The 15,634-nt window shown below is 40.0% G+C and overlaps 1 protein-coding gene across 6 annotated transcripts in view; it reads right to left on the reverse strand.

Moving 5' to 3' along the window:
* The window catches only part of GABRB2 (gamma-aminobutyric acid type A receptor subunit beta2), a 106,518-nt gene that overhangs the window by 14,805 nt on the left and 76,079 nt on the right, over positions 1–15,634 (reverse strand). For all 6 annotated transcript variants that reach the window (XM_033139814.1, XM_033139813.1, XM_033139812.1 and 3 more), the window contains exons 7-9: positions 8,663–8,800; positions 6,854–7,006; positions 4,172–4,416 (exon numbers count right to left, since the gene is read on the reverse strand). In XM_033139814.1, coding sequence (XP_032995705.1) covers positions 4,172–4,416; positions 6,854–7,006; positions 8,663–8,800 — 536 coding nt within the window. The remainder of the gene's footprint in view (positions 1–4,171; positions 4,417–6,853; positions 7,007–8,662; positions 8,801–15,634) is intronic.

Here is a 15,634-nt window from a genome sequence, read left to right on the forward strand (position 1 = left end):
AACATCAGACAACTAATAGCACCACAAAAACTGATACTTTGATATATAAAAAAATCACAACAGTTTTGTCGTGCCCTATGATACACTGGAGGAACACTAGGGTGTACCTAAAATGTTGGTTCATCTCTGGTGATAAAGTTATGAGACCCTTTTCCTTTGGCACCTGAAACTTCACTGACTTCCATGGGCCTCTGGAAGCAGTGACAAGAACGCACTGGTGTTAAAAGATCCTCAGTGGCTCCCAGTTTGTCTACAGGCTCAATTCAAAATACTGGTCTTGGTCATTAAAGCCCTAAGCCTGATACCTGGATATTTCAAAGTTCCATCATCTACAACGGTAACAAAATAGTTAAGATCTGCCCTAGAAGCCCTCTTCTGAGTGCCCCTGCAAGTGGCCAATGAAGAGGGGTGGCAGAGGAACCCTCTCCGTCACCTGGGGTGGGATGCTGAGGGGTGGGGAGAGCTGCCTGGTGACGCATGTGCGATGTCTGTATGCACTACACATGTGTGACAGCCAGTATGGACACCATGCGTGAGCAGCAGCCCGTATGGACGCTCATATGGACGCCATGTGCGAGCAGCAGCCCATACTGACGCCGTGCGGACGTGGCGCGAGCAGTTCCCACACTGATTGTGTGCATGCCCTACGCTGCTCTACAGCTGGGGGAAGGCAGCGGGCCATCTTGTCAAACCCCCCAGGGTAGTGCCACCCTTTTGTATGCCCCTGATGAAGAGATGGCCTTCTCTGTCACAGCACTCAAATTGTGAGTGCTCTGTCACAGCACTCAAAGAACATCATCTTCTGTTATTATTTATTCATGCTTCCATCTTCATTGGATATCTTGTTGTACTATAATTCACCCCAAGTCTAATTTACAAAAGGTAGAAATATATTAAATAAGTAAGTAAGTAAGTAAGTAAGTAAGTAATATCCATTGTTGTTGTTGTTCAGTCGTTCAGTCGTGTCCGACTCTTCGTGACCCCATGGACCAGAGCACACCAGGCACGCCTATCCTTCACTGCCTCTCGCAGTTTGGCCAAACTCAAATATCCATTAGCCACAGTCTAAAAGGAGACCCCTAGGCACAGAGAACCATGTATGGAAATGGAGTTCCCCTCCCTCTTCTCTGGAAAACCTTTGTATAGATCAAACCTTTGCATGAAAATGTAATATTTGAAATGGCTCTATGAGTGAATGGCTTCCACATTTCCCCAAATAAAACTTGAAATTATAATTTTGGCAGCAAATATTTAATATCCAAAAATTAATCATTTTTGCCAATCGTTTTTTATTGATTTTCCAATTGTAACGCAATTACACAAATTAATTCCAAATTAATACAATTTTGTTTAAGAGTTTCCCACAATCCATTTTTGATGCTTTCTTATGATCTAATACTACTGCATTTCATATTCTTATTTACTTTTAGCACAATCCATATTACAAATTATCACGTAGTCAACAGCTGCACTCTTAATGATTTCTATTCATTTTATTATATTATTAACTTTCAAAAAACTTCAAGTGAGGAACAACAGATTTTCTTTTCTTTTTCAATCTGCATGCGCCAAAAATTAATTGTTAACCCACCTTTTATTCATTGGTTTTCTTTACCCCCCCCCCCTTTCAGGCATTTTTGGCATGTTTTATTATAGTGGTACCTCTGGTTAAGTACTTAATTCATTCCGGAGGTGGGTTCTTAACCTGAAACTGTTCTTAACCTGAAGCACCACTTTAGCTAATGGGACATCCTGCTGCCGCTGCCCTGCCAGAGCACAATTTCTTGAAGCAAAGTTCTTAACCTGAAGCGTTATTTCTGGGTTAGCGGAGTCTGTAACCTGAAGCGTATGTAACCCGAGGTACCACTGTATTTGAAATGTTGAAAAAAAGATTTTAAAAACAGACATGTACATGCCAATACAGTTTTTTTGGGGTGTGTATGCATTATATAAACTGTTTTTGAGCACCACTATGAAAAGATAAGATAAAGCTACTGTGATGGTTGTTTCCTGTTTTTATGCAGCTTGCCTCTGTTTATTTGCAACTAGAAGTCAAGCAAAATTACCATAGTACCATTATTGTAACAAGCTGCGGGTAGGGAACAGGGAAATGAAGGGTTGTATCCAACAAAGTACTCCCATCCACAATAATTTCTGCTTGCACAACAGACCTCTCCCTTCCTCTTCTCTCCCTGTGCTCCTCCTTCCCAATCTGCTTGGTAGAGTTGAGGGAAATCCCAAAACAGATTTGGAAGCATGCATAAGGGAGAGAAGAGGGAGAGGATATTCCACTACATGAGGGGAAGTCTTTGCATAAAGGGGAAAAAATAACTAGAAACAAACCAAAAAGTCTAGCCCAGAACTGTGTGAATCCAACAGTTATTATCTCTTTCTCCCTCAGTTTTTCACACATTTGAGAAAATATGACATGGAATTTGGATTTTCTTTTAAAAAAAATAATACATGATTTTCTATGAAATATTTCAAGTTTTACATCTATACAATTTTACAAATAAATCCGTGCCATATTTGCTGAAATGATGCTTTTGCTGACATTATAAAAATGTAAGTATATTTATATATTTATTCTGTATTCTCTGTCAAGTTTATACCCCCTTTTGGTTCTGTTATAGAGTATCACACAGCTTTCAAGCACGTCGTAGTTTAGCCATCATTTTGGATTGTTCCTCTGAGGAACAGCTGGAAAACTCATGAATTTTTTAAAGTCTTCAAACCTTCTGCCTGACAGATGACAGCAAAGCCTATAGTGAATACATCCATCTTGTAAATCAAGCTTCAGAAAGAGGGAAATGCCACAGAGTGACAGTGTATCTAAAGCCCAAGGCATTCAAGGGCTTTCCAGATGATTTTGGTGTTGTTGTTGTTGTTGTTTGCATAATAAATAAGTGTACAGCTGTGACTATTGGTTGCTCAGGATCCAGGCACCTATGGATCTTCTTCAAATGCAGGAATATTGCATTTTTTTAGCACAGCACAACGTCATGCTAAATGGGAAAAAGTTATTTCCTTCAGCTGCTACACTTGTGTTAGACTTTTAACGAGCTAGAGAATTCATGCTATGTAGAACCATGAGGGTCTGTTTAGAAGAATGATCAGCGACACTCTGTAGAAAGAATTTGCAACACCAATTATTATAAGCTTGTGACACTTTTGATTTGTTTAATGCTTTTAGTAGTGCTGTGCATCTTATTAGACTGTTTTACTATTAAAATGCCAATTTATTGTGGCATTTATTCAACGTTTATTGCTATTGTATTTTACTGTCAACCGCCCACTATACAAAACAACAGCAAATAAATATTTGCTGGGGGTGAGGGTGGGACACAAGCACATCAAAATTTGAAAATAGAAAAAAGTGAATACTAACCAAGTTGTCTATACATTGATGCCCCCACCATCTTATGAAACTTTTGCATTGCTTTGATTTTTTTAAAAAAGCTATCACAGCCATGCACTATTTGTTTATTTTGGGTGGATATAAAATCTTTTGTAAAGATCCACTAATAGATGTAGAGAAGTCTATTTTTGCTGATTTCCCTTCTCCTCTTCAGCCCCTGGAAAATATGCTCAGGGGGCGGTGGTGGCGGCGGCGGCAGGGGGGTCTAGAGCAGTGTGGAAAGTGTCATGGACAACTGTAAAGGTAGCAGGCAAAAACTGCCCCTTCTGTGAGCAAAGGCCTCCTCTAGGCCAAATACTCTTCTATAAAAGCACTTCTTCAGTCTATGCAGAACTGACTGCATCCCTATATTTAGGTCTTTGATCATTGTGTGTTTATCTCCATAGCACAGACACACAAACCCTAATTTATTTTTTCCATGGCATATGGACTATCTTACCCCTTCCACGATGCTACATCTTCATCCATTATGTAAAGATGGAAGTATCATATTATGAACATTGGCTTGGGTCTAGTTCAAGCTTATTTAGTAAGACTATAAGGTGTTTTGTTTTGCTTTTTTGCTTTGCTTAGTTTTTTTTTTTTTTAAATCATCTGGAAAGGCTGTATGGTGAAAGCCAAGATGGCCCATAAAATTCCTACTGGACTTGTGCAGCAGAAGAACCAAATGTAAAAAAAAAGCTCTGTTTGGAAGAAAATGAATTGTCTAATGCTGTAACTGTCAGAGGCTAATCGTGTTCCTTTGCAACTTACCTTATTGACATCCATTCGTAATTTCTCATTGTTAGCACTGGCAGCTTTTTCGGCTGCTTTCTTCTGGCGTTGTGGTCCCCTGCCAAAGAAGATGTAGTTGACTAATGCATACTCCAGTAGGGCCATGAACACGAAGACAAAGCATCCCATCAGATACATGTCAATGGCTTTCACGTAGGGGATTTTGGGCAGAGTTTCTCTGAGATGAGTGTTGATGGTTGTCATTGTCAGCACCGTGGTGATTCCTGGGGGGAAGCATCAAAAAATTCAAAATAGTGTGTGTGTGTATAGATATAGATAGCTATAGGTATTAGGGGGAGCTGGAGTTCACTCTAGAGAACCACTAGAAGAAGCATTTTCCATACTAGCTTCTTTTTGGTTTTTGGTGATGCTTATTACAGTAATGAACAAAAAAAAAACATAAAATGCTACGAATTCTCAAATTCAACACCATGGAAATCTTTCCACAGGATATAAAGTGCACCTTTTTCTTCAGTGTGCTGGTTTTACTTAATATTTTCTTACATGTTGTCTTCTGGTTTGAATTCTCAGAAAAATCTTGCTTGAATACCTTGTGCAATATACATTAGCTTGAATCGAGGGAACAGTAGAGAATGCATTCAACCTTCCTTGAGATAATGTTTCTTCTTAAGAGCTATGGAAACTTGAAGACGCTTAAAGTTTAAATTTGCATTAGAGCTGGATCCTTACCTGGAATGCAAGGTTCAGCAAACTCAAAAGGCTTGCTAATGTAAACTAATTTTAAAAGACCAGCTATATTAGTTTGTAGCAGCAAAGCAACATTTGTTGTAGCTGCTCATTTATTGGATTACTGCACCAGGAGGTTAAAAATATTTGTTTGCACTATCAGTTTTGTTGGAATGGCAACACAAAAACTCTTTCAACCTCTGATTTGTGTATAACTGTTGGGTCAATGGATCACAAGTTGAAAAAAGTAAACAAACCATGACAAGGCCAGTGTCTCACGAGCTCTTCCTATTCTGTGTCTTGGGACACAATCTACAGTCACCATTCACAGACCCACATAAAAGCAAAGTGACTTGTCAATTTTTCTGTCAGGAACAAGAGCGTTTGAACTAAGAATTGTGGGGTCTAGGTCTGGGACCTAAGCTGAACTGTAGACTGTGCATGTTCTCAGGCTTCAGAGCTTTCTTCAGGCACAAAAGGACTGTGCAGCATCAAGTCCTGTGACTGGTGAAGCCTGATACAAATACTAGAAGCCATGCCTTTTACTGCTGTATGGTCAGAGATGTAGAACCTATTTGCTGCTCTTCAAGCCCAGACCTTGGGTGCAGTTCCACTAAGCTCTGGACAGTTTTGGCAAATGTCAAGACAAGTCAACAAGGGCATGTGACTGAAGGCAGTGGAATTCCTTGTCTGTGTTGCCTGGAGTTGTTACCCCAATGTAGCCAGAGGCAATAATACGGTGTAAAGAAGTCCATGGTAACAGGTATTATCAGGATTCAGCTTGGTAGACTATTTTACTTGTGGAATTTGAAATGTCCATTAAGATAGAATGCCATACTCCTGCAAAGTAGAATCCTTTTTCAACCTTACCCAAATTTTACCTAAGAAGACAATACTACATGTTGAGATAGGAGTGTAGTAAAAGAAACAAAGTGACACCATTGGTTCATTAGCTCAGTACTTCTCTATAACGATGGGCATAGAGGCTTTCCAGAGTTCAGGCAGGATCTTTCCCAGCCCTGTGGAACAAGAACCTAGAGATTGAACTTGGGGTCTTCTGCATGCAAAATATATTTTCTGTCCAGCTTTGAACCTTCCCCATAGTCTGAGGAATTACCAGCAAGGTAAGAATATTTTGTAATTTTTAGATTAAATATAATGCAAGAAAAGTAGCTAAGGTTGAAAACTCTATGGTCCCTGAAAAAGTGACCAAAGCCATACAGTTTTTTGGATCTCCCTGAAAAGAGAGGTCTGCTCTCTCAGAGGAAGACCTGAATTTATAAGCCTCTCTGTGAGGCAATGGAGAGGTCTGCAGCTAGTGCTTCTCCAACCAAATTAGAAAGGGGTGGAAAAAACCTGTGCCCCACACTTTCCACATAAACTGGCAGGGCACAGGTTCCTCTAATTTTATTTCTCCCCACTTCCCACCTCATATAGGTTTGCTCCACTAAGTAAACAGTGCTAATATAAACTGCAATGATTTTAAGCTAATTCAGAGAGGAAATGGTTAGTTTAATAGGTAGTAGTACACAACAATGCTGAACACCAGCACAAAACATCACACAGTCTTGCTCAGCTGAAGCACTTGTATTTACTCGCTTTAAAATTATCCCTAAACATTTCATCCAAACTGGTTCAAAAAAAGGTTTTCAGTGCTTAAGTATATGTAAACCTGACCAGCCTCCAAAATCAGTACAGGAAGCACATTCAATGGGCAAGAGCCAAAGTAACATTAGTGCAAGAAGAGCTGCTGCTGCACAGGCTAGCTTTGTTGTGTGATGGGTATCGCAAGTGGAAGTAGCGTAACAGCACAAAAAGTAAATGATAAAGTTAAGCTGTGCAACAATTCCACCATTCTAAGCCACCCATTGGATTTGGCTGTTACCGGTATGTTATGTTAGGGATGGAGCTTCTGTTATGGGTGGCTGGCACAACAGGATAGCACTCAATGTAAGATGAGCAAAAAGTGCTTACCTAAAGCCACTCTGGCAGCTGAAGCATCATAATTGATCCAGAATGAAACCCAGGAGAGAATAGTGATCAGAATGGAGGGCATATAGGTCTGAAGTATGAAGTAGCCAATGTTTCTCTTGAGTTTGAAACTGAGCGACAGCCTTGGGTAGGAACCTAGAACAGAATTTACGTTTAGAAGGTCAGGTTTCAGTTCTGTAGCCCTGCAAACAAATTGTTAACATTTACAACCCGCAGACTTTTACTGAAATTCAACACCCATAAGGCTAAAATTTCTTATTAAACAAGCAAAATGCCAGTTTCTTTAATCTGTGCCTAAACAAAGATGTCAAAGGTTCACTACCCTTTTGCTAACAGGCATGCATACACCGAGACAATTAAGCTGTGCAGTAGCTCAGCATCCAATGCTGCATTTTGACCTTTACATGTTCTACCTTGCCATGGTCACTTTGAAATCACCTGAAGTGCTAGGCTCAGAAACTGGTTCATACACTCACAGCTACAAAATTCAGGTAAGCAGAGTTGTATTCATGCTGTACTAGCTGTCATATCAATCAAACATAAGTTGTCATGTTGGGTATTTATGGCATGATTCTGCTCCTTCATCATTATCTTCCTGGCAGGTGATGCCAGAACATGTAAAAACTCAAAATAGCCCCTGTGTAACCAAATAAACAAACAGTGGAAAAGACCAGGCTGGGAAAAGGGAAATGAAAGGGGATGAGAAGTAAAAACACCAGAAACATAGCAATATTTAAAACTGTTTAGGCTCAGAGGTTTGTTGAGGCCTCCCACACAAACCTCCTGTGAGAGGAGCAAAATTCTGATCATTATACTTTCAAACCACTGATCTCTGCTCCCAAGAAAAATCAAACTGGTACAACTGTTCTGCACAAATCCATGAAATGCAAAAGTGGTATCTGCAATCAGACTTGATTAGCAGTCTGGAAAGTTACATATTGTTCTGTTGAGGATTGCTTGTTAGTTAAAAAACAGAAAACAAAAAACAAACAGCCCCACTGAACTAGGATTGGAAGTCTGTGTAGCAGAAGCAGGAGTTGCACATCCTGTTTCACTATATGAGGAGAAATGGGAATGTACTGCCCCCTGCAAAGCCTCGCTTATCGGGGTTGCACAACGGCTTCCGGCAAGATATCGCGAGAGTTGCATGAGATCTTGCTGGAAGCTGCTACTGCTTCTCCTCACTTCCGTAGTGGTGGCGGCAGGGGCGCCACCCCATGGGATTCCACCATCCAAGGCAGCTGCCTCAGTCCACCTCACGGGAAGGCTGGCCCTGAAAAGGGGGGCCGTAGCAAATTATTATTCCATATGGTATCATCAGGCATAAGAAAAGGGCATCCATATATTTTAATAATGAAAGTGTATGGGGAAAAGTAGCTTGCTTTTTTATCAGCTTTGAGAGCGGCCGCAGAAAACAGAAAATAGTTTATTCGTTCAGATCGATTGAGGTTGATACCCTTTAAAACAAACAAACAAACAAACAAACAAATCCCACATTGGCTGAATACAAAAGTATTTATTATATGTACACCACAGTCCTATCCATGTTTCTTTATGCACTGTGTTCAATGGGACTAACTTCTAGGCAGGCAGGCATAGGACAGTAGGTTTAGTGCACCTGACACGGCACAGTTATTTTAATAAAGAATAAATTGTATTGGTTTGCCTATTCAGTGCTCATTTGTTTATTCTTTATACGATCCATGCAGTTAGTCATTATCCAAAACAATTGATGGGAAGCTTTTCAGCGAGCAGATAGATGCATTTCCTTTGTGGCATCCCTTCACAAACCTGTCGAGAAAGCAACTTTCTTGGTGATAAGTTCGTAGTCCACAATGGAGAATTGTGGCAGTTCAATCTTTCGCACTCCTGTAACTGCATTATCACCCCCACGCCAGTAAAATTCAATATCATCTGTTGTGTAGCCATCTGTAAATAAAAAAGGAGGAAAGCTTTAGGACATGGTACACTTGCAGTATCACATCTGCTGCAAAAATAATCCAGTAATTTTACTTCGGTTTATTCTTATTTGAGATAAATATTTACAAAGTTCAAATTCACGGAGCACTTCTGCTATGCATACTCTGTACATTTCAACTGGCCTTGATTTAATCTGGGACAAGTGAAACAGAAGCCACTTAGGAACAGGAATCAGAAACCACTTGGTAAGAATAGAGAAAGGGACTTTTTTGTTATGGTACTTTGAGAGCAGCTAGAAGACTGTCTACCCTCACCCTATTCCACCTGACACTTTTGTTGTTTTCACATGATATATTGTTTTGTTGTTTTAAAACTTATGAAGGAGTGGAAAAATGGGTTAAAAATCCTGAGACAAATAAATAAGAGAAATAACTACTATCTTATAGCCTAAACCGATGAGCCTACAGTAGCTAACAGCTGACAGATTCAGATTTTGGACAGATGAATCCAGAAGTACTGGTGAAAGACAGATTTAACAAAAATGAAATCTGCATTTCTATTTTGCACTAATTTAATCCTCTTATACCGAGTTTGTACAACCATGGCAGCTGTTTAGAGCTTTGATAATTTATATACATATCTAATAATCATCTACCACCTTTGCCTCAATCAATGGCAATGAGAGCAAGGTTTACTAGCAAGTTGTATTTGGGAGTGTTGTTTAAAGTTGTTAGAGTTTTTTTTTTTTTTTTACCCAGATTCTAGTCATGTCACTTGTGGTAAAGTGCATGTAATAGTACTATGGGCTTTACCAAAGGTGTTGGGGACTTTGAAGAAGCACAAACTCAAGACGAAAGGCAGAAATGTGCTAAGAAGAAGGCACGTCTGGCAAACCCTCACCGTGATCAACTCCCGTTTGGAAACCTATGTCCCCACTGTGGACGGATGTGTGGATCCAGAATTGGCCTCCACAGGCACTTACGGACTCACTGTTAAGACCATGTTCATGGAAGACAACTTTACTTGGCCACAAGTGATCACCATATAAAAAGAGTTAATAATTATAGGCAGGCCACTGGAAAAAAGTTATCACTACTACTGTTATTACAGTCTTTATCACTTGACAGTGTTTTATATTAAAATAAACAGTTTGAGCAGCTAGAACATTATATGCACAGAAGTGGAAAGAGAAAAGTTTACCAGCTAATGTGGAATGGTTTATGAAACTGATGGAATATGCTGAAATGGTGAAATTAACTGCTAAATTAAGAGGACATAACGATGAAGTGTTTAAGGAGGAATTGAGACCACTGATGGATTACCTATCAAAATATCACCAGAAGTAGTGGGCAGGATTTGAAATATAAGCAGTGGATTAATGAAGATTTAACGATAGTGGGGTTTAGATAATAAAAACGTGTTATAAAACAACAAATAAAAAAGAGTAAAAAAACAAACGTCACAAAGGAGGGGTGGGAAGTCAAGAAGTAACTTGGTATGTTTTAAGAAATTGTATATAATGATAAATGCTTTGAAATATTGTTGGGGACTTAATAAAAATGATATAAAAATAAATAAATAAATAAACAGTTTGAGCCACAGGTTTGTCAAACGATGTTTTAAAATCCTGCAGCAGAACCAACCCAAGGTGATCATTTTATATTAATTTATTTGAACTTTAGAGAGTCAGTAAGCCTGGAGCAGGAACTGTCCTCTGTAAAGTACCACACACACTGATGCTGCTTAATAATTTTATTTATTTTATTAATGATTACATTTATATCCCACCTTTCTTCTAAGGAGCTCAAGGTGCCATACATGGTTCTCCCCACCCTCACAACAACCTTGTGAGGTAGGTCAGGCTGAGAGATGTTGACTGGCCCAATACGTTGACTGAGCTTCACAGCTAAGCAAGGCTTTGAACTCTGTTCTCTGAGGCCCTAACCTGACATTTTACACCACACAATTTAACACAAACACAAATCTGGCAACTGGTCCACAGCTCATATAATTGGTCAAACCATTCTTTCCCCCTCCCCCAGCTGCACAATCCCTGTTGAATTGGCAGGTTTGTGTTGCAGGTTTGTCAGCCGTAATGTAAAAATAAAAAAATTATTATTATTATTATTATTATTTAAAAAAACACCCTTAAAAGTTAAAACTCCTTTTTTCAAACAAGTATCACATTTCTGCCAGTGTGCTTAGAAAGAATGTCAGGGAGTAATCATGGAAAGTGAGGAAGATTTATGGCAGGGCTGTTAGGCTGCAAATGAGATATTTCCTCTCATTCCTCCGAGGCTGCGCTTGCTTCTTCAAGCCTGCCTTTCCAGTACTTACAGCATGCGCTTAACAGACTTTTCTGAGTCAGAGCTCACGACTGCTGGGTGTATGGCTACCAGGCACACTACACCAGCTCAACGATCATGCTAAACTGCCTCTCACCATTACTGGACTGCATCCCCCTGCAGGCAAAGTGCCGGAATGGAAAAGGAATGTCACTTGTGCAGCTTGTTGATCACACCAGCAAAGAAACTGTGGGACTGATGCAGGAAATGACAAGCGGCAATTGAGAGAAAAATCAAAGGCTTATCAGAGGAGTATCAACGTGATCCTCCAGTTTTAGATATACAGATCTGACTCCAATTCCTCTTATCTGATTCATGAGTTCTGCAGCCTGCAGACCCAACAGGGGTCTATTTAGCTGTTTAGGGATGCTATTTAGCTAAAAATGAAGAATTTAAATTAGTTATGCTCAAGTGCAGTTTAAGTTCCACCGCAATCCAATGAATACAGGTGAAACTCGAAAAATTAGAATATCGTGGAAAGGTCCGTTTCTTTCAGTAATTCAACTTAAAATGTGAAACTAATATATGAGATAGACTCATGACATGCAAAGCGAGATATGTCAAGCCTTTATTTGTTATAATTGTGATGATTATGGCATACAGCTGATGAGAACCCCAAATTAACAATTTCAACTTTGGGGTTTTCATCAGCTGTACTCCATAATCATCACAATTATAACAAACAAAGGCTTGACATATCTCGCTTTGCATGCCATGAGTCTATCTCATATATTAAACTCCAGTAGCTAATGAAGACAATTGCTTACATAAATGGACTTTTCCACGATATTCTAATTTTTCACCTGTACACTTGGGAAATAATCAAAGGCATATTGATTTCTCAGAAATAGACTCTTCAGATTCATAGTAAGCAAGCAAACAAAACAGACTAGAAACAGAGCCCCCCTTCTTTCCCCAACTGCACTCCCAAAATCTGCCCTGAAGGGTCCACCAACCCCGCCCCTCATAGATTTTGAAAGTGTGTGGGGAGATTCAGGGAAGAGGAGGGCAGGGGGAGGAAATGAAGGTGAATTCTTGTTGTGTGAGTGGAATCTCGCACACAGATAGCTTTGGATACAGTGCTAATAACTATTTACAGGCCCTTCTGAGCCATTTACAGCACAATCCTATCCATGTCTGATCAGAGGTAAACCCCACTAAATCCAGTAAACTTAATCTCTGGTGAACGGGTAGAGAACTGCAACCTTAATTGCTTTTACTTCTTTCCTCATTGCTATCATGGACTTAATTCTATACCGAAGCCTGAGAAATATTTCATACTTCAAAAATTCATGTTTTCATGCTCTTAAGCAGCTATTAGCATCTCTAGAAACATTTTTTTTTAAAAAAGTTATTTTGGTAGCATGAAATATGGAGCTTAAATCCGGGGCAAACATGATGATGTCCTTGAACTTTATTTCCACTATTGTTCCTTGTTGCCTGCAGCATTCACTCTTTGCTTTCGCTGGAAAAAAGCGGACACCAACATGTTGTTTCCTACTGAGTTAACCATACGATTGCTTCTAAAAGGCAGCTGGAAGCACTGATTAGTGACCTCATCCTTTCATTCTGTTTCCATCAAAGGTGAGCACAGACCACATCTATAATATTTCTTTATGTTTCCTGTTTAAAATCTCCAAACAATTTTTGTTAGCATCCTTTAGAGCTCTTTGACTATATCTCTAATATGCATTTGTGTAACATTGTCATCATGGTGCAATCTACATGGCTGCCCACAGATGGCACACTAGAGTAGAATTACAATTATGAGGACACAACAGTGAAGACTGGAAGATGGGGCAAGTCTAAGCCTGAGACCGAGGAGGTAGTGAGGGCAGAAGAAGAAAGGTGACCCGTTGAGGAGGCAGAGGTGATGTATGAGACAGAGCACAAGAGGAAGGAAAAAGGATGGGGCGGGGGGGGGGGGCTTCAAAACACACCACAGGCATCAACACGCTGCTAAAAGGAAGGTGAAAACAAGGTGCATTGAAATTCCAACTTCAAGAGTTCAAAGCATGATGTCCGTTGTTGAATTTGCACTGCAAGGCAGATCCTGATAAGGATCCGGCCTGCAGAACCAAAACAGTTCCCCACTTCTGGCCTAAGGTGGGGAGGAGGACAGTGTGAGAGGTGCAAGTGGGAGCGGGGGGGGGGGGGGTTGCAAGAGGAGAAAGCATGGGCACAGGTCCTGTAAGTTATAGAAGAACATACAGAAAAATGCATCAAATACAATTATAATCCTAAATACATTTATACAGAATCTAGCTTCACCGACGTCAGTGAAAATGGTTTCAATCTGAGGAAATGTTTGAATGAAGAATGAGTTGGAAATTCAATGTCCAATTTCTTTCATTAAGCCATACATAAACACATGCACACAACCATAGTAGTTTTATCAAGGCATCAGTTCTCTCTTATCGATAATGAACTTGATTTCCCCATTGCCACCCAACAGAGGTTTGAATAAGAACTGTTTTAATACACAGGCTGTAGAATTTTCATCTGAACAAAATTCAGTGAATGAATCATTCATTTCTTAAGGATTAACTGGGTCATTATATTTAATCCTTCCCTAAACTGGTGGACATGTGTTCCGCTTGACTGTAACATTTTCAATGGATTTGTGTCACATTATGTTTACTTGCTTCTTAAAAGACTGAAAAACTAATGTGCTGTAGAAAACCAACTCTATTGCATTTTAAGATCCATTACCTGATTTTTTCTGTACTTTCAGATACACAAATATATATACCGTTTTAATGTACTTGCTGAGAACAGTAAGGAAGCACCACCACCAGGGACAAGTTTATAACTCCTAGGGCGTGTGTAATCCAATTGTATGAAGGAGATAAATACAACAGTTCTAGCCTAAAATTAGACACAGCCCAATAACTGGTGATGGTGTCATGATTAGACCTCTGATTCTTCCAATATCCTAATTTCTTGAAACGTCGATCCCCAAATTTCAATATATCCCTGAGAAAGCATCTGCAAAGGGTATTTAACAAGTCTTATTTCTGAAACATTCACATCTCAGGGCAGCACCTACAGCCATAAGAAGAAGAAGAAGAAGAGTTTGGATTTGATATCCCGCTTTTCACTACCCGAAGGAGTCTCAAAGCGGCTAACATTCTCCTTTCCCTTCCTCCCCACAAGAAACACTCTGTGAGGTGAGTGGGGCTGTGAGACTTCAGAGAAGTGTGACTAGCCCAAGGTCACCCAGCAGCTGCATGTGGAGGAGTGGAGACGTTAACCCGGTTCCCCAGATAACGAGTCTACCGCTCTTAACCACTACACCACACTGGCGTTTATTTAGGAATTTATTTAGGAATGTTTTGTCATAGGGCCAGGCCCTCTGTGAGAGAAGGACACCCTCAAATTCTCTCTAGTGTTAATCTGGATTAGATATGGGTATGTCCTTACTAGGCTTTGCTCTTTCGCAATATCATTGTACCTATGAATATAAATCCCTCAGCTGTTGCAATCTGGTAAATGTGGCCGTACCACATGGAAAATATTATCTCTGAGAAATAATAAAAAAGCATACACTTGTAAACAAAAAAATGATCACAAATTGCAAAATTAATCCAATATGCAGAATAACAGATTTTGATGTGAAAATTCAAAATTTAGAAACATACTGTTTCTGTTCGAGCTTAAAAAATCATTAGTATGGAAAGTTACAGGTGGGTAGCCGTGTTGGTCTGCCATAGTCGAAACAAAATAGGAAATTCTTTCCAGTAGCACCTTAGAGACCAACTGAGTTTGTTCTTGGTATGAGCTTTCGTGTGCATCTGAAGAAGTGTGCATGCACACAAAAGCTCATACCAAGAACAAACTCAGTTGGTCTCTAAGGTGCTACTGGAAAGAATTTCCTATTTTGTTTCGATTAGTATGGAAAGGTGGGGTTGGAAACCCTTAATTTTTGTGATGTAGACCCTCTCCCCTGACAGCTACAGTTCTTAGCAAGGTGGAATGGGATCATGGCTTAGATACAATTGGCGAGAGTCATGTGGTGGAATTTCTGGATTTCTTTACGGGCACCCCATACCATTTCTCCATAATCCACCCCCTAAAAAGCCCCCAATTTAATAAATTGGATTACACCAGGCATAGGCAAACTCAGCCCTCCAGATATTTTGGGTCTACAACTCCTTCCATCCATGATCACTGGTCCTGTTAGCTAGGGATGATGGGAGTTGTAGTCCCAAAACATCTGGAGGGCCGAGTTTGCCTATGCCTGGATTAGACAAATTAATGGTGGCTATCGGTGGCTACTAGTCTCGATAGTCATATGCTGCTTCCAGGATTAGATGTACCCAGCCTCTGAACACGGTTGCTGGGGATGGGGAATAACAGCAAGAGACTACTATTCCCACATTGCCCATAAGCATCTGGTTAGCTACTGTGAGAAAGGTGTTGGGCTAGATTGGCCTTTAATCTGATCCAGCAGAGCTATTCACGTATTCTTATTATTCAACAAAGTACACATACTTCT

Source organism: Lacerta agilis, chromosome 2 (genome assembly GCF_009819535.1).
Source record: "Lacerta agilis isolate rLacAgi1 chromosome 2, rLacAgi1.pri, whole genome shotgun sequence".
Classification (NCBI taxonomy): Eukaryota; Metazoa; Chordata; class Lepidosauria; order Squamata; family Lacertidae; genus Lacerta; species Lacerta agilis.